The sequence below is a fragment of the Oncorhynchus nerka genome, linkage group LG3, assembly GCF_034236695.1.
Source record: "Oncorhynchus nerka isolate Pitt River linkage group LG3, Oner_Uvic_2.0, whole genome shotgun sequence".
NCBI lineage: Eukaryota > Metazoa > Chordata > Actinopteri > Salmoniformes > Salmonidae > Oncorhynchus > Oncorhynchus nerka.
The window spans coordinates 29,889,943-29,912,581 of NC_088398.1; the positions used below are offsets into that span (position 1 = coordinate 29,889,943).

General features: G+C 42.0%; 2 protein-coding genes across 2 annotated transcripts in view; both read left to right on the forward strand.

The window, feature by feature from the left end:
* Positions 1-4,417, forward strand: part of me1 (malic enzyme 1, NADP(+)-dependent, cytosolic) — a 118,045-nt gene extending 113,628 nt beyond the window's left edge. The window contains exons 12-14 of the mRNA XM_029629293.2: positions 1,247-1,420; positions 3,525-3,623; positions 4,032-4,417. Coding sequence (XP_029485153.2) covers positions 1,247-1,420; positions 3,525-3,623; positions 4,032-4,199 — 441 coding nt within the window. The 3' untranslated portion in view covers positions 4,200-4,417. The remainder of the gene's footprint in view (positions 1-1,246; positions 1,421-3,524; positions 3,624-4,031) is intronic.
* A 10,015-nt stretch (positions 4,418-14,432) lies between these two features.
* mchr2a (melanin concentrating hormone receptor 2a) overlaps positions 14,433-22,639 on the forward strand; it is a 33,540-nt gene continuing 25,333 nt past the window's right edge. The window contains exon 1 of the mRNA XM_029643558.2: positions 14,433-14,658. Coding sequence (XP_029499418.2) covers positions 14,462-14,658 — 197 coding nt within the window. The 5' untranslated portion in view covers positions 14,433-14,461. The remainder of the gene's footprint in view (positions 14,659-22,639) is intronic.

Here is a 22,639-nt window from a genome sequence, read left to right on the forward strand (position 1 = left end):
AGCACTGTGCTTGAACAGTATGTGTACAGAAGTTAATATAAGTGAATGTATTGTGTTTACTGGTTAATTTGGTGGCTGAGACTGCGTGACCGAACCAAACCAATGAGTTCCTGTCCCGCCCACCTGGGCGCCTCCTCCCCAGAGCTAAACAAAGGAATCACATTCTGCTCAAGTGTTACTTGGTTTACTTCCTCATATATCTGAACGGCTGAAATGAAAAACCCAGCGGCGATTTAAACGAACGTTAAAAAATATAGATATTTTCTAGGTTCATTTAGGATGTAGGCTACAACCCTCTGTCTGTTGTAACTTACGATATTGCAGTAGAATAAACATAAGCAGGACACAGTCTAAAACAGTCTGCATTTGAACCCCAAAACTGTTATTTCGCTTTTCATTGATCAACACCACACAATTTGATTGACAGCATGATTGAAACTTGCCAGTGTTCAACCTCTGGGCAGCCGGACGTCCTGTGTTTTCACCAGAGTAGCCTGTAATCCCACAGATGGTACAGAAGGTTCAGCTGTTTAGAGATCGGGAAGAGGCGTCCAGAGAATTCGGCCATGCAGCCACTCCATAAATTGATAAAGAGCACATATTGTACTTATGTTACAGGAATTAAATTCCTTTGTTTTATTTAACCAATTCAATTAAACACTCTGCCCACTCCTAAGAATTTGTAAAACCCTTATTTGCGTAAAATGGACAGAGACCAGTCTCAAAATCAATCAGTAGCGTTTATTCTCGAGAGTACTGAACACGATTCAATTTACCACAGGTTATAAACTGAAAATGACGTCATTAGTTTTCGAACTGTCCCGTCTCTTCTCCACCCTGGTACAAAGGCAGTATCTCAAGCCTTCCCACATAGTCTCTCACCAATTTAGATCATTTATGACCGAGCCAAGGTCTCCCTGTGTAGATAAGCATTCTAGCCAGTCTGCCGATAAGATCATTCATTTCTACCAAGGAACAGACAGTCATTGTTCTAATTCTTGATTATAATTACACACATTATATTCAGTACTAGGATTAAAATAATATTCATACATCTATACAGTAACATAATAGTATTCTGATTATTCAGTCCTGATTGAAATGTATACATAATTAGTCATTATTGATCAAAAATCCCTTAACAACTTACTACAAAAGTTCATTTAGAGAGGTGAGGGGTACAGTATATGCACAGTATAATATATTTTCCCCGTGTTGACACCCTTGACACTTGTGTTTGGTCCAGGGGCGGGGCATCTTTGCCAGTGGCAGTCCATTTGACCCCGTGACCCTACCTGATGGGCGGACGTTCTTCCCTGGCCAGGGCAACAATGCATACGTGTTCCCTGGAGTCGGCCTGGGCGTCACCGCCTGTGCAATCCGACACGTCACCGATGAGATCTTCCTCATCACCGCAGAGGTAACACACATACATACATACATACATACATACAAATGTATCCATCCAATTATCAGTTAATTTATTTTCAAATAGTTTGGTGAGAGACATTCATTAAAATATCCTCTTAATACACACCCACACACAAACACCCTCCAACTCTCTCTTCTTCGCTCTTCTTCAACTGACTCTCTCTCTCTGCATATTCCTCCCTATATCTGGCCTTTTGTCTCTTTTACAACACTCTCTCTTCCTTTCTCTCTATCATTTCCTATTCAACTCCCTCTCCATCTCTCTCCTTTTGTATCTCTCTTCTTCTCCTTCTCTCTCCATGTCTTTTCTTCAATTCAATATCTCTCTCTTTCTGCCTCTGTATCTCTTTCTCTATTTTTTTTACACTCAATCTCGCTATAATTCTTCCCCCATATCTCTACCCTCCTTCTTCCCTCTTCATCTTCACTCCTTTCTGGAGACCCTACATGAAAACTACTACAGTTTACTATAGAATACTACAGTACTCACTTTAGAATTCTATAGTAAACCGTAGAATACCAGAGTAAACACTACAGTATTATCCGCAAAACAAGCACTGTAGTAAATGCTACAGAAATGTCTGCAAAAACACAGCCCGCAGAAACACTACACTTCTTAACTATAGTTAATTCTACAGTATCGAATGTGCATATACCTTGCCCATTCCCCTCCCCCATATCGCAAATTGTGCCACCCAGGAGTGAGAAACCTACATGGCAGTTACAGTATATACCTCAATTATATAGAAAAGAGCAGAATCTCAGAACTATCCGTTCAGACCCCAGTCCTACCCCCTTACCCAGTCCTACCCCCTTACCCAGTCCTACCCAGTCCTACCTCCTTACCCAGTCCTACCCCATTACCCAGTCCTACCCAGGCCTACCCCCTTACCCAGGCCTACCCCCTTACCCAGGCCTACCCCCTTACCCAGTCCTACCTCCTTACCCAGTCCTACCTCCTTACCCAGTCCTACCTCCTTACCCAGTCCTATCTCCTTACCCAGTCCTATCTCCTTACCCAGTCCTATCTCCTTACCCAGTCCTATCTCCTTACCCAGTCCTATCTCAGTCCTATCTCAGTCCTATCTCAGTCCTAACCCCTTACCCAGTCCTAACCCCTTACCCAGTCCTAACCCCTTACCCAGTCCTATCTCCTTACCCAGTCCTAACCCCTTACCCAGTCCTAACCCCTTACAGGTTCTGTACAACCTACTGGAGAAACTTACATTTCTCCAGTAGGTTTCCTGAAGGAGAAAGACTCCACTTTGATGTCAAGGATAATACAATTAAAACACTATAGTAAATACTACAGTAATGTCCACAAAAACACTACATGCATTACTGTTGTATATAATAGTTACTTTACTACAGTATTTATATTATAGTTAACTGTAAATACTACAGTATACTACTGTAAATACTACAGTAATCACTGTAGTATTTTTGCAGACTTTAGTCTGCAAAAACACTACAGTAAAACCCAGTCTGCGCTTACAGATCATTAAGGAAATCCCTTAAACACGTCCTCATGTCTGTCCCCAACTCAGTGTCACGGAAAATATAATAATCCCTGTATGCCCAGTTAATAAACCATCAGAAATAATGGCAAAACGTATAACCTCTCATAGGCTGTTCTTTGTGCGAATGCCAATCAGCTCGCTTTGCTCTCTGCTGCCTGGCTCTGCAGACATGGGAGACGATTAAAACTTCACAGGGGGTGGGGGTGCAGTACTGAATGACAATTTCATATTTTATTTGATACTGTCATCGTGTGCCTCAGGCATATAAGAGCCACACTTAGCCTGCCAATGAGGTAGACTGAGGATGGAGGACAGTTGCGCAACAGCAGGAGGGAGAGGGTGGGATGAATGTCAAGTCTTAGCCACATTATCTACACTGATTGCCACCCGTTATACCCTCCTGCCCACCTAGCCAGTATATCATGTAGAACATCTAATCAAATGTAACTTTATTTCAAATGTATTCCAATGTCTCAATACTCTTTACAGTAAAAGGTGTGTATGTGTTGAGGTATGCCGAATATCTGTTTGACTGTGTGTGGATAACTCATCCATTTGGTTGCTCTCTGACAGACCATTGCCGACCTGGTGACGGAGAAGGATCTGTCAGAGGGAAGACTGTACCCTCCCCTGAACACCATCAGAGATGTCTCTCTCAAGCTGGCCGTAAAAGTCAGAGCACACTCAGACACACACATCTGCACACACACACAAACATGTCCTTAGTTCTTCATGCTTCCATACCCTCAATAGGTCTTCACACTTACACTGAGTAGACCAAACATTAGGAACACCTTCCTAATATTGAGTTGTCTTGCCCATTCACCCTCTGAATGGCACACATACACAATCCATGTCTCAGTTGTCTTAAAAATCCTTATTTAACCTGTCTCATCCCCTTCATCTACACGGATTGATTGAAGTGGATTTGACAAGTGATGTCAATAAGGGATCATAGCCTTCACCTGGATTCACCTGGCCAGTCGATATCATGGAGAGAGCAGGTTTTCTTAACGTGTTGTATACTACTCCGTCTATACCGTGTACACCTATGAACTATCGCGTTTGTGTGTCTTACAGATCGTGGAGTTTGCCTACGAGCACAAGATGGCGACGCTGTACCCGGAGCCTGAGGATAAGGAGGCTTTTGTGCGCTCCCTCATCTACAGCACCGACTATGACGAGTTTGCTGTGGACTCTTACCACTGGCCCAAGGACGCCATGACCATCCAGTCATGCAAACTGTGACGTGGCGGAGAGACTGAGGGACGCGGGGCACAAAGGAGAAGTGACAGGAGACCAGGGTCCAGGAAGGGAGTGAAGGAGACGACAGAAGTGCAATATCATCAAGACAATGGTGATTGTGGGTTAATAATGTAAAAGAGAATATCTTTATGAATGTGATAGCTACGAGACAAAATAGACACAATGATCAAATAAAATGGTTTAAATGATTGTTTACTTCATATCTGCTGTCATTGTGTTTGTGTGGGTGTACAGTACTTTGGGAGGTTTCTTGGGGAGGTTTTGGGCATCGCCATTGTTTGCTCCCATGACGCTGTCATACTAAAGAGGGAAAATACAATCTTCAAAGCTAACAGAAAATGTGTGTACAAAACGTATAACTCGGAGAAAGACTGTTGGCAGTGATGCACAGGGTGAGAGGAGAGTGGGTTTTTGATGTCACATGTTCGATGTCTCCACTCAGCCGTCCCAAAGTAGCATGACTAACTCTTTCCCCATGGATATACTGGTAAGAGTCGGTCATCCATACACAAAGGCCGGGGTTATAGAGAAGTGTGTTGCCCTGCCAACAATGTGCCTGCCTATTAAAGACTATATTCACAAGGTTTGTGGACACCACATTCACTGTAGACTCTGTAGATGTTGGCTCAGGTGTGAATTAGAGTAAAACCGTGAAATGCAGAGTAAAACCGTGAAATGTCCTTCCCAATGATACGGAGTTTAAAAATAATACAAAATAAAATAGTAACACGACAAATAAAATAAAATACACAAGAATGGTGCTATGTACAGGGAGTAGCAGTACCAGATCAGAGGTATTTGAGGGAGGTACTTTTGTATATGTAGTGTACGTAAACACCCCTTAAAATTGATGGATTCAGCTATTTCATACACACCTATTGCTGACAGGTGTATAAAATTGAGCACACCGCCATGCAATCTCCATAGACAAACATTTCAGTTAGTCAAATGTCTGCCCTGCTAGAGCTGCCCCGGTCAACTGTATGTGCTGTTATTGTGAAATGGTAACGTCTAGGAGCTACAACGACTCAGCCACGAAGTGGTAGGCCACACAAGCTCAGTGCATAAAAATTGTTGGTTGCAACACTCACTACCTAGTTCCAAATTGCTTCTGGAAGCGATGTCAGCACAAGAACTGTTCGTCGGGAGCTTCATGAAATGGGTTTCCAAGACTGAGCAGCCGCACACAAGGTCACCATGTGCAATGCCAAATGTCGGTTGGAGTGGCGTAAAGCTCACCGCCATTGGACTCTGGAGCAGTGAAAATGCATTCTCTGGAGTGATGAATCACTCTTCACCATCTGGAAGTCTGATGGACGAATCTGGGTTTGGCATATGCCCGGAGAACGCTACCTGCCCCAATGTATAGGGCAAACTGTAAAGTTTGGTGGATGAGTAATAATGGTCTGGGGCTGTTTTCCATGGTTCGGGCTAGGCCCCTTAGTTCCAGTGAAGGGAAATCTTAACTCTACAGCATACAATGACATTCTAGATGATTTTGTGCTTCCAACTTTGTGGAAACAGTTTGGGAAAGGCTCTCCTGTTCACATGACAATGCCCATGTGCACAAAGCGAGGTCCATAGAGAAATAGCTTGTTGAGATCTGTGTGAAAGAACTTGACTGGCCTGCACATGGCCTTGACCTCAACCCCATCGAACACCTTTGGGATAAATTGGAACACTGACTGCGTAACCAGGCCTAATTGCCCAAAGTCCCCGCAGTAATGTTCCAACATCTAGTTGAAATCTTTCCCAGAAGAGTGGAAGTTATTATAGCAGCAAAGGGGGGACCAACTCTATATTAATGCCCATCATTTTGGAATGAGATGTTCAAAGAGCAGGTGTCCACATACTTTTGGTAATGTATAGGAGGCAGATAGCCTAGTGGTTAGAGCGTTGGGCCTGTAACCAAAAGGTTACTGGATCGAATCCCTGAACTGACAAGGTAAACATCTGTCGTTCTGCCCCTGAACAAGGCAGTTAACCCACTGTTCCCTGGTAGGCCATTGTAAATAAGAATTTGTTCTTAACTGACTTGCCTAGTTGAATAAATAGAAAAAAATAGTTTAATAAATACAAAGAAAATTACATGAAGGCAGGGTAAAGTGACTAGGCATCATAATATATAATAAAAGAAATAAAAGAAATTAACAGTTTTGGCAGCAAATGATGTGTGAAAGTGTGTTTGTTGTGCCTGTATGTGTGGGGGTGTCAATGGAGTGTGTGTACTGTATTTATAGTCTAGTGAGTGTGCACAGGGTCAGTGCAGATAGTTCAAGCGACCATTAATTGACTATTTAGTAGTGTTATGGCTATTTAGCAGTCTTATGGCTTGGGGGTAGAAGCTGTCTCGGAGCCTGTTGATACGAGAGCTGATGTAAACGGTGTGTACAATACCTGTCTCTGACCTTTCTCTGACACCGCCTGGTATAAAGGTGATTCAGTCAGTCAAGATGCTTTCAAATGTTGCAGCTATGCAACATTTTGAGGATCCGAGGGCCCATGCCAAATCTTTTCTGCCTTCTGAGAGGGATGAGGTGTTGCCGTGCCCTCTTCACAACAGTGCAGGTGTGTGTGGACCATATTAAGCCCTTAGTAATGTGGACGCCAAGGAACTTTTAGCTCTCGACCCTCTTCACTATAGTCCTGTGGATTGGGTCTCTCCCCTCTTTCTCCTATAGTCCACGATCAGGTCCTTAGTTTTACTGATGTTGAGGGAGAGGTTGTTGTCCTGGCACCACACTGCTAAGCTTCTGACTGTCTCATTGCCGTCTGTGATCAGGTCTACCACTGTTGTGTTGTAAGGCAGTCGTGCGATGCCAGGCAGTCGTGGGTGAACAGCAAGTACAGGAGGGGACTAAGTGCACACCCCTGACAGACCCCCGTGTTAAGGGTCAGCGTGGCGGAGGTGTTGTTGCCTACCCTCACCACCTGGGGCTGACCCATCAGGAAGTCCAGGATCCAGTTGCAGAGGGAGGTGTTCAATCTCAGGCTCTCTAGCTTGAGCTTGGAGTGGACTATGGCGTTGAACGCTGAGCTGTAGTCTATGAACAGCATTCTCATATAGTTATTTCCCTCTTTTCCAGGTGGGAGAGGGAAGTGTGAAATGCAATTGAGATTGCGTCATCTGTGGATCTGTTGGGGAGGTATTTGAATTGGAGTGTGTCTGGGATGATGGTGTTATTAATGTGTGTCATGACCAGCCTTTCAAAGCACTTCATAATTGCAGATGTGAGTGCTACAGGGCGATAGTCATTTAGGCAGGTTTCCTTGGAGCTCTTAAGAACAGGGACAATGGTGGTCAACTTGAAACATGTTGGGATTACAAACTGGGACAGGGAGAGATTGAAAATGTCCATTAAGACACTTGCCAGCTGGTCTGCGCATGCTTTGAGAACATGCCTTGGTATTCCGTCTGTGATTGTTGACTTGTTTTAAACATTTAGCTCACATCGGCCATGGAGAGTGAAATCACACCGTCATCTGGAAAAACAAGGGCTTTCACACAGGTGTTCTGCATCAATGGGCATCTCACGGCTGGCTTTCCCTTTTGTAATCTGTTATTGTCTGCATGCATACGACGAGCATCCTTTTTGGTTCTTCAAAGAACCCCCCTGTAAATGGTTCTATCTAGGACCCTCTATGAAGGGTTCTTCCAAGAACCCGGGGCAGCAGGGTAGCCTAGTGGTTAGAGCATTAGGCTAGTAACCCAAAGGTTGCAAGTTCGAATCCACCAGCTGACAAGGTACAAATCTGTCATTCTGCCCCTGAACAAGGCACTGTTCCTAGGCCGTCATTGAAAATAAGAATTTCTTCTTAATTGACTTCCCTAAAGGTAAAATAGAGTGCCTTTCCAAGAACTCACTATGAACAGATCCATTAGCCTTTAAAATAGAATGATTTATGACAATACATTGCATATATAAGGCCTTTCTTTGAGTGCCGAGTTATATCCTAACACAGGGGTGTTAGGAATCTCCTGGTTTTCAGGCCTGCAAGTCACAATATGCTGGCTTGCAAAGTGATGTGTAAATCCTATTGGAATCCAGCTAGAGTTAGGGTATCCAACAAGAAGTATTGTTAATCACCCGCAACCTGCATTCAGAATGATTGCCAGGGAAGTGAAGATTGAGTAGTTTAGAAATCGATATGTTATTTATCTTCGTGTTGCATGAAATGTATCAACCAATCAATGCAAAAACAACTGATATAACAGTAAAACAAACAATTCTGATAATATCCCTGCACTAGAGCATGCTGGAATATATGATATGATTCTTTGTAGAAGCCGTTTTGCCTTCCAAAGAATTATCAAAGATCCCTTTCTTCCAAAAATGGTTCTAAGGATGTTAAAGGTTATTATAACCCTTTGCCTTACAAAGAACCCTTGTCTTCCAAAAGGGTTCTTCTTATCAAAACAGTTCTTGGTAGAAGCTTATCCCTCCGCAAAGAACCCCTTTGGAACCCTTTTTTTCCTGAGTGTATCGTCCTTTTGCGTGTTTGATGTCTCATTGTGTTCGAAGCATCCATGTCCGTGTCCTGTTCCGTGTAAGGGGTATCTATAGCCTTTAGTCTAGGTGGATATTGTCTGTTATCTATGGTTTTTGGTTTGGATATGTTCGTATAGTCACTGTGGGGACGAAATCATCTATGCACTTATTGATGAAGCCTGTGACTGTTGTGGTAAACTCCTCAACGGTATCGGATGTATCTCAGAACATAGCGAAACAGTCTTGTAGCCTCACATCTGCTTCATCCGACCACTTCCGCATTGAGCGCATCACTGGTACTTCCTGTTTGAGCCTTTGTTTGTAAACAGGAAGCACGAGATTGGAGTCATGGTCAGATTTGCCAAAGGGAGGACGAGGGAGGGCCTTGTATGTGTTTCTGTGGGTAGAATAAAAGTGGTCTAGAGTTTTAACGCCCCTAGTATTGGTAAAAGTGAGGTAGGACGGTTTTATGCCTCTGCGCATTAGTCTCCAACCACCAGAAACACTGCCTCTGGGGGAGCGGTTTCTTGTTTGTTTATGTTCCAGTACAGTTCGTTGAATGTCAGAATGGATGTAGACAGAGTGATAATTATGGTTGAGAACTCTCTTGGTATATAAAAGGCTCAGCAGCTTAACATTAGGTATTCTATATAAGGATATAAGGCTTGAGTCCCGACCATACTCACAGTATTAGTGTCTGTCAGAGTATGTGAGTGGAGTTGAGGGGTCAGAAATCCCGCTTATTGCTCATGGAGTGGTGCTCAAGCTCAGGTGCTCCATGTCCTTTCCAACCACCGCTAAAATCTGCTCCTTGCTCAAGGAAAAAAACTCTCCAAATTCACTCCATTCATTAAAATCACAATTTAACCAACACCCGTCAATTTGTGTGACTAACTGGATCTACTATTTGGTTTTGAAGAATTGAAACCAAACCATATGTTTTGAATGAAAAGTATTATAATAAACACGAAAAGGTGAATGCAAGAAGCACTCATCATTTCAAGTAGGCTACATGTCATATTAAACTGCATATAAACACTCTAAATAGGTCAGGAGCCAGAAAGGGAGCCTGAAAAGGAATGGAAGTGAATTATTTAGGCTATATTATTTCAATTATTACAAGGCTATAGCCTACAAAGAAATATATTGTGGAGCGTTAATGAATGTGACACGCTAGGCTTGTAGGGAGTCAGGGATATTAAGCGCTCAGCATTTGCACAACATTTTGTTGTATTAAATCATCATAGTGTATAATTGTGCATATTAGCTGTGACTTACTTAGAATTAAATACAAATTAAATGAACAATGCCTCATTGCCTTTGAATTCATTTTTAGAAACACCCGTTTGGCCAGAGGCTGTTGCTTCAGGCTCATGTCATGGTGCCTGGAGAGCAGGCCAGCAGCAGAGAATATCCTCTCCATGCTTGCAGAGCCACGATGGATGCTAAACACCCTTTTGGCCAGAGGCTGTTGCTTCAGGCTCATGTCATGGTGCCTGGAGAGCAGGCCAGCAGCGGAGAATATCCTCTCCATGCTTGCAGAGCCACTGGGGATGTTGTACACCCTTTTGGCCGCTCTTGCCAGGCTGGGCAGGGATGCAGAGTGTTTTTTATTTTAGGTAGGCCTAAAGGTTTTTAGGCAAAATAACCCAACCAGGCCTCCCAAGTGGCGCAGCGGTCTAAGGCACTGCATCGCAGTGCTATCTGTGTCATTACAGATCCGGGTTCGGTCCCAGGCTCTGTCGTAGCCGCTGCGACCAGGAGACCCATGAGACCGTGCACATTTGGTCCAGTTTAGGAGAGGGTTTGGCCGGCCGGGATGTCAATGTCCCATCCCGCTCTAGCGACTGCTGTGGCGGGGCGGGCGCATGCATGCTGACTTGGTTGCCGGTGTGTACGGTGTTTCCTCCAACACATTGATGCGGCTGGCTTCTGGGTTAAGTGAGCATTGTGTCAAAGAAGCAATGCGGCTTGGCGGGATCGTGTTTCGGGAAGACCCACTGCTCTCGACCTTCGCCTCTCCCGAGTTTGTACGGGAGTTGCAGAGATGGGACAAGACTGTAAATACCAATTGGATACCACGAAAAAGGGGTAAAACATTTTTTATAATAAAATAAATAACTCAACCAAACGGTAAGCTGCTTGAAATAATAAATATGTCAGGCCTATTGGGCCAAAATCAATTATGGCCTATTGTATAGACAACAGAACAAAAATGAAGGAAACTTTTTAAGAGATCAGATTTTTTGTTTATAAATACTTTGCTGCGATGACTTAATTAGCTAACCACCTCATTCCTTTCTTTTAGCATGTGCACGTAGTAAGTACACCATCATGCTTTCAGGATTTGTGTCTTTTCAGATTCCACAATGATTCTTTATTTGTGGACATTACATCACCGCACTTCCTCTCTTGCTGTTGGTCCTCATCTTTGTAAGTCACCTTGTTTTTTCAGTTTCTTTATGAAAATATTTTGCGAACTCCATGACATTAGCTAAAGCAAGGGCCTAAAGCAGCCCACAAGCAGACAACAAATGCATGCTGGGCCGGGTATGCCCCGAGTTTGTGAAGTGAGTGCTACTGGAGCGCTATTGGTGCAAAATTGGACACTCCAGCCTTTGGGAATCTCTCTCCACTCTCCAGTCAAATTGGGCAGGCTCCTCACTCCACTCCAGCGTCGCTCCACTCACATACTCTGGTCTGTCATCATATTGTTTGATAGATTCTTAAAATCCTTAGTCTATCCACTCTGTAATTGTTTGTTTTGAGTCTACAGTAGGTCTTCCAGACTGATCGTAATTCCACCTAATGACTCACAACCACCTTGAGAGAATTGACTGAGACATTATTTGTCCGTCTGGTTATTTATTTGAGAAGTTCAGGAAGTAAAGTAACAAATGTTGATTGTAATGTTCTCTTTTGAAGACAGAGTAACCAATAAAAGCAAATAAAAATACTGACACTGACTTCAGCACAGTGAGAGCTACCCATGGACTGATGCTGCTAAGCAGTGACCTTTAGTTTCTGTCTGGGTATGAGAAGTGGTCAACCCCATAATACAGATCACTTGCTCAAACAGGTAGGCTGGGCAGAGCCATGTTTTTAGGCAGCAACAGACCTTAGAATGCCCGACCATAGCTACATAGCTCTATCACGTCTTGTAATATGTGACGTGAGAGCTTAATATATGGTTCCTTTATGAAAAAGGCTTGCAAAAGAAATGAGATCATCCGACCATACTGTAGCTATCACGACAATGCAATATTGTTATGTGGAGACTTTTGACACGTCTGGTTCATTTATGATACCACTGTTTTGTTTTTCGTCTTTTAACCACTCAGTTATAAGTGATGCTCTCTTTCCAATCCTTCAGACGATAGAGCAATTATTTATCCTCTTCATCCCCTTATCTTTATGCAAAGTGCTCCAGTCAGCCCGCTGCCTCGAGTGAAGATAGAAATCTCTGCCTGCCTGGACTCTGATTCCCCCAAACACATGTGGGCTCAGTGGGGTGATAAGAGGAGTGTCAAAATGTGCTCTCTTCATGTTAGATCTCCGCCGATGTCTAATCGCTTTCCCACTTTTCTCAACTTTGCTGAAATCAGGAATGGAGCCAAGTTGTGCTTGGTGACTGCGCAAGGCAGTGTTAATAGGGATCAACAGGTATTTGAAAGAAATTAGAACACCTGGACATTGTAATTCTACTCTTATGCTGCTTCTTCAGTTATAAGTAGTTTTTATTACCTTTATTTAACTGGGCAAGTCAGTTAAGAACAAATTCTTATTTACAATGAGTCTACCCCAGCCAAACCTGGACGATGCTGGGCTGCCCTATGGGACCTTCAATCACGGCTGGATGTGATACAGCCTGGATTTGAACCGGGGACTGTAGTGACATCTCTTGCGCCACTCGGGAAATAGGCTCCATTTAGTTCAGTCATAGGGGACAAATTAAACATACAGGTTTATGTAAATCCCTTGTGTTCTACTCTCTTTGAAAAAAAATGAGTTCCTTGGCTGTCTCCATGATGTGGAAACAATGTTGATTGATTCAACCATTGCTTTTCTAACTAAATTGTACTACAATGTTTTGGCACAAAAAAACTGTGCGTGTTGACTTTTCTTCTGAGTTGCAACGTGTGTGCTGTATATATCAATAAGAAAATTGCACGCAGCGTCCTCCTCCCTTGATAGTGGGTGTTACATTGGACATGACACTATTGTGTGTTATTGTGTAAGCATACCACGGGTTTTATTTCCACCACATGACATGGCTCCGTCGTGTACAGGCACTGAACTACAGATATTGATGTCAATATTAAAGATGGCCACTGTGGTTTTCTAAGGGTTGCTGGTGTACAGTACGTGTTTATCATAAACAGTCTTCCGAACGTTATCTTCCAGAGGACAGTACACAGACATAGCTTTTAGTCCATTTGTGAATACATTTATGGTATACAGTGCCTTCAGAAAGTATTCATATCCCTTGACGAATTCCACATTGTTACAGCCTGAATTCAAAATATTTTCTCACCAATCTACAGAAAATGCCCCATAATGACAATGTGAAAACATGTTTTTGCTAATTGTATTGAAAATGAAACAAACATCTAATTGACATAAGTATTCACACGATCCAAAGTGTAATTAATAACTACACAATGCTCTAAGGGATATTTAGTGCCTGCTTTAAAAATAAATAAAAAACATCTCCCAATAGGTGCCCTTCTTTGCGAGGCATTGGAAAACCTGCCTGGTCTTTGTGGTTGAAATTCACTACTCGACTGAGGGACCGTACAATTATCTGTATGTGGGGTACAGAGATGAGGTAGTTGTTTTATTGATGTGAAACACTTATTGCACATGACCTTCTGATGGGACCTGCTAAGCAAATGTTAACTCCTGAATCTAGTTAGACTTGCTATAACAAAAAGGGTTTGAATGCTTGACTAAAGACATTTCAACTTTCCATTTGTTTGTAAAAATGTCTAAAAACAATTCAGTTTACAATTATGGGGTATTGTGTGTAGACCAGTGACCAAAAAAATAATCTAAATGTAATACATTTCAAATTCAGCTTGTAACACGTGGAAAAAGTTTAGGAGTGAATACTTCAAGGCACTGTACAACTCCGACTAGGAAACTCGAGGAGATCCACTACAGTAAATCAGACCTAGGCCTACACAATGTATTGACCTTTGGTAGTGTTTTAGACAGCCAGAATGTTGTTGTGCATTTGCACAATGTGTAAAGAGGAAACAGTAATTTCACCAGATACATTTTTATTAACACTTAAACGTGTAACATTACATTTGGAAATAGTTGTTATACATAGTCCCCCTGTAAAGAAAAATACAAGGAACAGTCAGTATTGTTTTGACAACCTTACAGAAAACAAGAAATGTCTAATAATAATGTTTTAATAGTATGTTTGGACAAATAATCTCAATCTTATCTCAAGAGAAAACATCCTGTTATGCTCTGGGAACGTATACAATCTGGTTAATGTGTTCCGTTTGATAAACAGCATACCGAGCATGACCAATGCACATGAGCGTGTATACGGCGTCTGTTCAAACTGCGTGCGTAATGAGCTCTTGGAGTTTCATTGCAAGTCTTCAGGAGAACGTTAGTTCCCACCATTCAGCAGTGATGATTGGAAATTCTTCACCGCCACTTGACAATGGAACAGTATATTTAATTCAGTTTCAGTAACTCATCACCAGCTCTTGAACGCGTTTTTGCTTTTCCACCATGGACGGACGTGTATTCTGGAATCGGACCTCTCAAATTCTTCTCAATGAATCTTGGGACAATGAGTGCAATGACCATGATCTTTTTTATTATAATTTTGTCCGTCTAACAGAGACCACTATTTTGCCTTCTCTCATTGGAATCCTCTGTTCAACGGGGCTTGTAGGAAACATTCTGGTCTTGGTGACTATCCTAAGGTATGTATCACCGCGTTCCACTGGGCACACAGATGAATCAAAGTTGTTTCAACATAATTTGTCAACACATTGTGACGCGGCATTAGTGGATTTGAAAAAAAGTTTAACCATCTAATTTCAACTAACGTAAACATTGCAATTAAGTTAAAACTTCAACTTAAATGGACAACCTGACTAACGGGTTCATACATCAATCTAATTTCAAGATGATCGTCAGAACCATGTATATGTTGAAATTGCATCAAATTCCATAGACACGGGTTTCATCTTATATTGAATGGTTGAAAGTTATGTAGAATGTTATACTTGATTACACGTGACCTTTGAATGTTGATAGTAAAAATGGTATGTTTGAATCAATGTAATTGTTTTCACATAACGTCAACCTAGAATAAAGAGGCCTATTGAAATAAAATGTGAAACCATAGTCCAACGATTCCTGCCTGAACAGTGGCTCCTGTTATGAGGGGAAATAAACTTCCGTGAGAACATCGCCCTTAAATGTTAATTGGTTGCGTTCACGGTTCAATAGGTCTACAATGAATCATTGATATGATGGATTCACATCTCCATCTGAACCATCAATCAAAGTCAAAGAAACACACTAAAACAAATACAACTTGAAATGCACCTAAAATAGTTTGCTTTAGCCCTATTCTTCAACTTTGCTTGATGACGTGAACCCACCATTATTAATCATTTTGTAGACTACATTTTTTGTTTTGTTTTACATCAACCAACCATCCTTTATATAAAATACAATATCCAAAGATAAAAGTATATTATTCATATAATGAATTTGGCAGGGCTGGACTGAGTTTGGGGAAACCTGGTCTACGCAAATGAGTATGGAAGCTCATCAATATCTAAACTGTTTTGACATGATAGCTCAGCTGAAACGAACACAGCTAAGCACGGGACATAGCATCTGGATGATAGACTCGTTATCACTGAACTGCATTACCCCTCATAACAGTAGGAGTCACTGTTCAGGCAGGAATTGTTGGATCCAACGTATTTTCCACGTTGATCCCACGTCACAATACGTTAACAAATGACATTAATTTCAACCAGTGTGTGCCCAGTGGGATCTGGTCAGACAACTCCGTCTACATTGATATCACAACAAACCTAACACTTTTTCTGCAAAAGTTAAGCAGATGGATTTACAAAATGTTATAAATGGTTGAGATGACTAATGAATTTCCTTTCTAGAAACATTCAAATGTGTAGTGTCTGTTCGAAAGTAAATATTTGATTCAATAAAAATGTCCCATTGTTAAATTACCTCATGCTAGGTGAGGGGCGCCAGGTAGCCTAGTGGTTAGAGTGTTGGGCCAGTAACCGAAAGGTTGTTAAATCGAATCCCCAGCCGTCATTGTAAATAAGAATTAGTTCTTAACGGACTTGCCTAGTTAAATAATAGTTTGATTAAGATGCCAAACACTTTTCATTACCAATGTACCCACAGTTGCCTTTTCATTATTTAAGTCAATGCACTCACTGATCTGTTAATGTGCATTGTAAGATCATATGTAATCGCTCATTATGCAAAATAGGCCTATGCGCTGTTTAACATAACTGTTGTACGAGATGCAGTTTTAATGAACTACTATGTGACATTTTGTTTTTTACTGAAAGTATGCTCTTTGTAAATCCACATTAAGCGCCCTGGACTGTGGAAAGACATTTTCCTTCAGTTGGCTGCTTTTAACAATTTGTTACTCGTAATCCATTGCTATCATTGTGGCGAATTCATTAAATACTTACTTGTAGTTTTTTCTGAAGAGGATAAATTAACTGGGAATGTGGCCTTTCCCTTTGAGAATCTGATCAATGTGAAACTCACTGATGGGGGGGGGCGTTTCAGTCAGTCAATCTAATGAGTGTGTGTAGATTAAATATATGGATTGACTGTGCGGATTATGTGAAGGCATATTTTCTCAACCGCTGTGGCCAACCACCCTATAGATCAGGGATGGGCAACTCCAGTCCTCGAGAGCCTGATTGGTGTCAAACTTTCCCCCCCAGCCCTAAAGCTAACACACCTCTATAAACTAAACTAAAATATAAAACATGCAATAGTAGCAATGATTTTACTGAGTTACAGTTCATTAGCCCCTTATCTATGAATTTCACATGAGGGAATACAGAAGGAAAAAAAAGAAAAGTGGATCAGAAAACCAGTCAGTATCTGGTTGGACCACCATTTGCCTGATGCAGTGACATGTCCTTCACAGATTAATTTTAATAGATTTTTATAGGGTGTAGATCAGCTTTAATATAGCTGATGGATTGTGGCGTCCAACAATGTAATTGTCTGCATTTCCAATCCCCATATTGTTTTTGTAAACGTGTACAGTTGAAGTCAGAAGTTTACATACATTTAAACTCAGTTTCACAATTTCTGACATTTAATCATAGTTAAAATTCCCTTTCTTTGGTCAGTTAGGATCACCACTTTATTTTAAGAATGTGAAATGTCAGAATAATAGTAGAGAATGATTTATTTCAGCCATAACATTCCCAGTGGGTCAGAGGTTTACATATACTAATTGATTGTTTGGTAGCATTGCCTTTAAATTGTTTAACTTCGGTCAAACATTTTGGGTAGCATTCCACAAGCTTCCCACAATAAGTTGGGTGATTTTTGGTGTAACTGGGTCAGGTTTGTAGGCCTCCTTGCTCGCACACGCTTTTTCAGTTCTGCCCACACATTTTCTATAAGATTGAGGTCAGGGCTTAGTGATGTCCACTACAATACCTTGACTTTGTTGTCCTTAAGCCGTTTTTTTGCCACAACTTCAGAAGTGTGCTTGGGGGTCATTGTCCATTTGGAAGACCCATTTGCGACCAAGCTTTAACTTCCGGACTGACGTCTTGAGATGTTGCTACAGTATAACCACATAATTGTCCTGCCTCATGATGTCATCTATTTTGTGAAGTGCACCAGTCCGTCAAGTTAACTTTCCCTTCCATACCCCTTACATTTTTGCGGTAATTAGTTTATTTTGAGTAGAGCATACATTTCCATATACGTTTGTTAGTTGCATGTGTGACATAACACCACCAGTCCTATTTATGATACCATTTACAAAGGGTTATACCGTTTAACTTTCTTTTTTTTAATGTTTTTTTGATCGATTAGTATATTTGAGTTCTGGTGGTTTAAACTGAAATTGTAACCCACTTTCTATGGATTGTTTTAAAAATTATTTTGCAGATTTTTGGGTGGTTTCGGAGGACGCATGATTCGACCTTCGCCTCTCCCAAGTCCATTGGGGAGTATTTATTTTTATTTTAGGGGGTAGATCAGCTTTAATATTGTAGATAGATTGTAATCACATCCAATATTTTTTTCTAGCCCTTTGATATTGTTGGATCTGATTTTAATAGCCAACATTTCGATGGCCATAATAAATAGATTTGATGATAGTGGACAACCTTGTTTTACTCAGTTTAATACTTTGAGAAGTAGCCATTATTTACAATTTTACACCTAGGGCTACTTTACGTAACTTTAACCCATTGTTTAAGAGATTCTCCAAAATTGAAATATTCCAGACATTTAAATATAAATTCCAGTTGTACTTTAAACTTTTGGTGCCAGCGAAGATGACATAAGAAAGTAGTCAAGACGACTTGCTTGATTGAGCCTCCACCATGGATATCTCACTCACTAGGTCAGGATACTTAAGCCTCCATAAAGCCACTAGTTCCAATATATCCATGATTTTACGGCTTTTCCTTCACTCTGCGGTCCAACACATCCCAAACCATCTCAATTGGGTTGAGAGGTCGGATGATTGTTGTGGATGCATGCTGGTTAAGTGTGCCTTGAATTCTAAATAAATCAGACTGTCACCAGCAAGCACCCCCACACCACCTCCTCCCCATGCTTTACGGTGGGAACCACAAATGCGGAGATCAGTAGTTTACCTATTCGGCATTGCACAAAGACAGTGGTTGGGAAACAGATTTCCGCCAGAAATGTCCATTGCTCGTGTTTCTTGGCCCAAGCAGGTCTCTTCTTATTGGTGTCCTTTGGTATGGTTTCTTTGCAGCAATTCGACCATGAAGGCCAGATTCACGCAGTCTCCTCTGAACAGCTGACGTTTTGATGGGTCTGTTACTTGAACTTTTTTGGGCTGCAATTAGAGGTGTAATCTAACCCTGCTCTCACTCAACCCTATCCAGGGCCCGCTCGATCAAGAAGCAAGCCCACAGGCTTTGACTATAGACTCCGATACAAATGTTGCGATGCACAAGGCAAACCACATCACAATAGCCAATTCCACTCAAACGTCAATAAGTCGATCCGTTTTCACCATGAACACAAATGACACATCACGTTGTTGAACAAACACTACACTTTGGAAATCGCTACCTGGAAACAGTTCTGGAGGACTGCTTAACCCATAAGCTAAATAAGTCTGTCTCGACAATATCGCTCATATCTCAATCGTTGTTACATGATCTCAAAAGGACTGTGAACCCAGCTAACCGTCGGTCAAAAACAGAACGATGCGAAACTAAACTTTGAGGTTTCACTCGGACTACCTCGCCTCTCACAATGTGACTCATGCTGAAACTACACCTCCAAAACATATAGCTTGTTCACCCTGTGTATGTTACCAGATTCGAAACTGAACACCTGCTACTCGGAGCAGACTTGATGGATCGTTCGGTCCCACTGATGGATTGGGGGAGAAAATATGGTGGTCACAAGTAACCGTGCCATCTCTACTGACTACGCTGTCTTCTCTTAATGCTGGCTACAACAGTCATCACCAAGGATTATCTGTCAAAAGGACCCCTTGGGAAAAAGAGGTTGCGACATCTCTTGGTGCAGAATCTGACTCCGATATTACGATATCTCGTCACATCCAATCAACAAACCTGAGAATATTATTTTCATGATTTCGAGCCAGAACTCTGAGTGAGCAACTTCCCTCCTCAGAGTCATGCAATACTGTAGCTAAGATTAACTTAACCTGTCCTTCAGACACTTCCGCGAGCACCGCGGGCAAAACAAAGCATCAACGTTCAGAGTGTACACGGCTTCCGAAGACACATTTTTTGCTTTGAGGGGGACAGAAACCCTGTACAATGAAACTAACGGTATCAGTCCCGCCACTGGGCCGGTGACTCCAACTGGTGAAACACTGTGCGAAGTCACCAAAATATATCCTTGTCTCAGTTCGCAGGTACTGGAACGGTTACCACACAGACACTGTAGTGAATGGCAGGCCAAGAGAGCCACTGAGCTTTTTGAAGCACAAGGTTATGGCCAATCTACTAACAAAGCTGCTGCCGACAACTTGTACAAAGGGACACCAACCACTGGTGGGTGGGTCCCGAGACACAAAGGGGGGTATACAAGCCCAGACCCATGATGAGCCTTGTTGGGGCCAGTGGGTGGGGTGCAACACTGTACAAGGCCGCCCGATCAGGAAACAAATCAAGTTGTAAACGTCGCCACAAGAACAGAGGGGAGCGGACAAGCCCCTCAATGGATTGTTTGGTCCTACTGATGGATTGGGGATAACCGTAGAATACATCTGAGATATCACTCTGGTAGATGTCTAGGGTATGATCATTTCTCATTCATACCTATTTTGTGCCAGCAAAACTTTTGACCATTATTTGGCAACGATTGTGCACTCGTATCGCTGTCCTCTATCTGAACTTGTGTACACATTCGAGTTTGATTTTGTTGACAGTGTTGCCTAGGTTCTGCAGCGGTTTTAAGATGGAATTCTTTCACTTCACTTTCAGGATCTTCACCCTCATTTTCTATGATACCAGTAAGTACTGGATTGTTTTTCTCGCATGGATCTAGTCTTTATTTCAAGTAAGGCTTCTCTCAGAGACATGTTCTCCTTTTTAAGTTCTTTAACATCCGTTTCAATAGTATTGCCTGTACCTTTTGAGCTTTTTGTCACTCATTCCTAGCCTCGCCTTCATATCCTTTACTTACAAGTGCACATCATAAATCATCTGTCGAGGAATCTCGTAGTTTCTCTTGATGTTTGGTTCTCAATATTTTCCCTGGATCCTCTCCGACATCTTTTGGCCTTGACTGCGTTCGTAATATTTATCAATACATTTCTCTAGCCTTATGTTTTTTGGGGTTATTATCCAGCTTGAATGGTATTACCCACAAGTAAATAGATCAGTGTAGTGCTAATATTTAGTCAGTTTTAGAGAGATTGAATATTCCGCTCTCTTCTATCCTTTCTAGAATTACTAAACAAGAGATTGAGGTCAGCTGATACCTCAATGGGTGACATGTCTGGTGAGTGTGCAGGCCATGGAAGAACTGGGAAATTTTCAGCTTCAAGAAGTTGTGTACAGATCCTTGCAACATTGGGCCATGCACTATAATGTTGAAACATTAGGTGATGGCTGCGGATGAATGAACGACAATAGGCCTCAGGATCTCATCACGGCATCTCTGTGCATTCAAATTGACGTCGATAAAATGCATTTGTGTTCGTTGTCCGTCGCTTATGCCTGCCCATACCGTAACCCCAACGCCACCATGGGACACTCTGGTCACAACTTTGACATCAGCGAACCACTCACCCACATGACACCATACATGCCGTCTGCCCGGTACAATTGAAACCGGGATTCATCCGTGAAGAGCACACTTCTGCCATTGGCCATCGAAGGTGAGCATTGTCCAATGAAGTCTGTTACGATGCCGAACTGCAGTCAGGTCAAGACTCTAGTGAGGACAACAAGCACACAGATTAGCTTCCCTAAGACGGTTTCTGACAGTCTGTGCAGAAATTCTTAATTGTGCAAACCCACAGTTTCATCAGCTGTCTGGGTGGCTGGTTTCAGACGATCCCACAGGTGAAAAAGCCAGATGTGGAGGTCCTGGGCTGGCGTGGTTACATGTAGTGTGCGGTTGTGAGGCCGTTTGGATGTACTGCCAAAGTCTCTAAAATTATGTTGAGGTTATGCAACCTGGTCTCAGACTCGGCATACATCTCGGTACATTTAAATCCAGGATACTGAAATTAGTATGATATGTTACGTTTGGTATGGTTGCATAAGATAGAGGGTTATAACACGAACGTCTAGCAACCCAAAGGTTGTGAGTTTAAATCTCAATATGGGCAACTTTAATATGTTAGCTACCTTTCACTACTGTCTAGCTACCTTGTAAATACTTAGCATGTTAGCTAACCCTTCCCCTAACCTTAACCCTTTTAGTTAACCCTGCACCTAACCTTAACCCTTTAACCTTACTCCGAAACTTAACTGTAACCCCTAGCCTAGCTAAAATTAGCCATCTAGCTAACATTAGCAACCTAGCCAGAATTTGTAATATAAACATTTTGCAAATTCTTTAAATATTGTACATTTTGCAAATTTGTAACATAATCAAAATTGTAATTCATAACATATCATACTAAATGGAGTGTCTCGGATATCCGTACAGAATAATATGAAATTCTCTGAGACCAGGTTCCATTATGGTAGAGAAATTAACTTTAAATTCTCTGGCAGCAGCTCTGGTGGACTGCAGTCAACATGCCAATTGCACTCTCCCTCAAAACATCTGTGGCATTGTAACGACCGTTGGTGGAAGAAGGTGAGGACCAAGATGCAGCGCGGTAAGTGTTCATCATTATATTAATAAACTGAACACTAAATACAACCAGGAACAAAAGAAACCGCTCCGTCAGGTGCAAAACACACTAAACAGAAAATAACTACCCACAACCCATAGTGCGAAAACAGGCTGCCTAAGTATGGTTCTCAATCAGAGAAAACGATAACCAGCTGCCTCTGATTGGGAACCATACCAGGCCTAAACATAGAAACACAACATCGAGACATACAACAGAATACCCACCCACATCCCACCCTGACCGAACTAAAAACATACAAAGCAATCTACGGTCAGGGTATGACAGTACCCCCCCCCCCCCCCCCAAAGGTGCGGACTCTGGCCACAAAACCT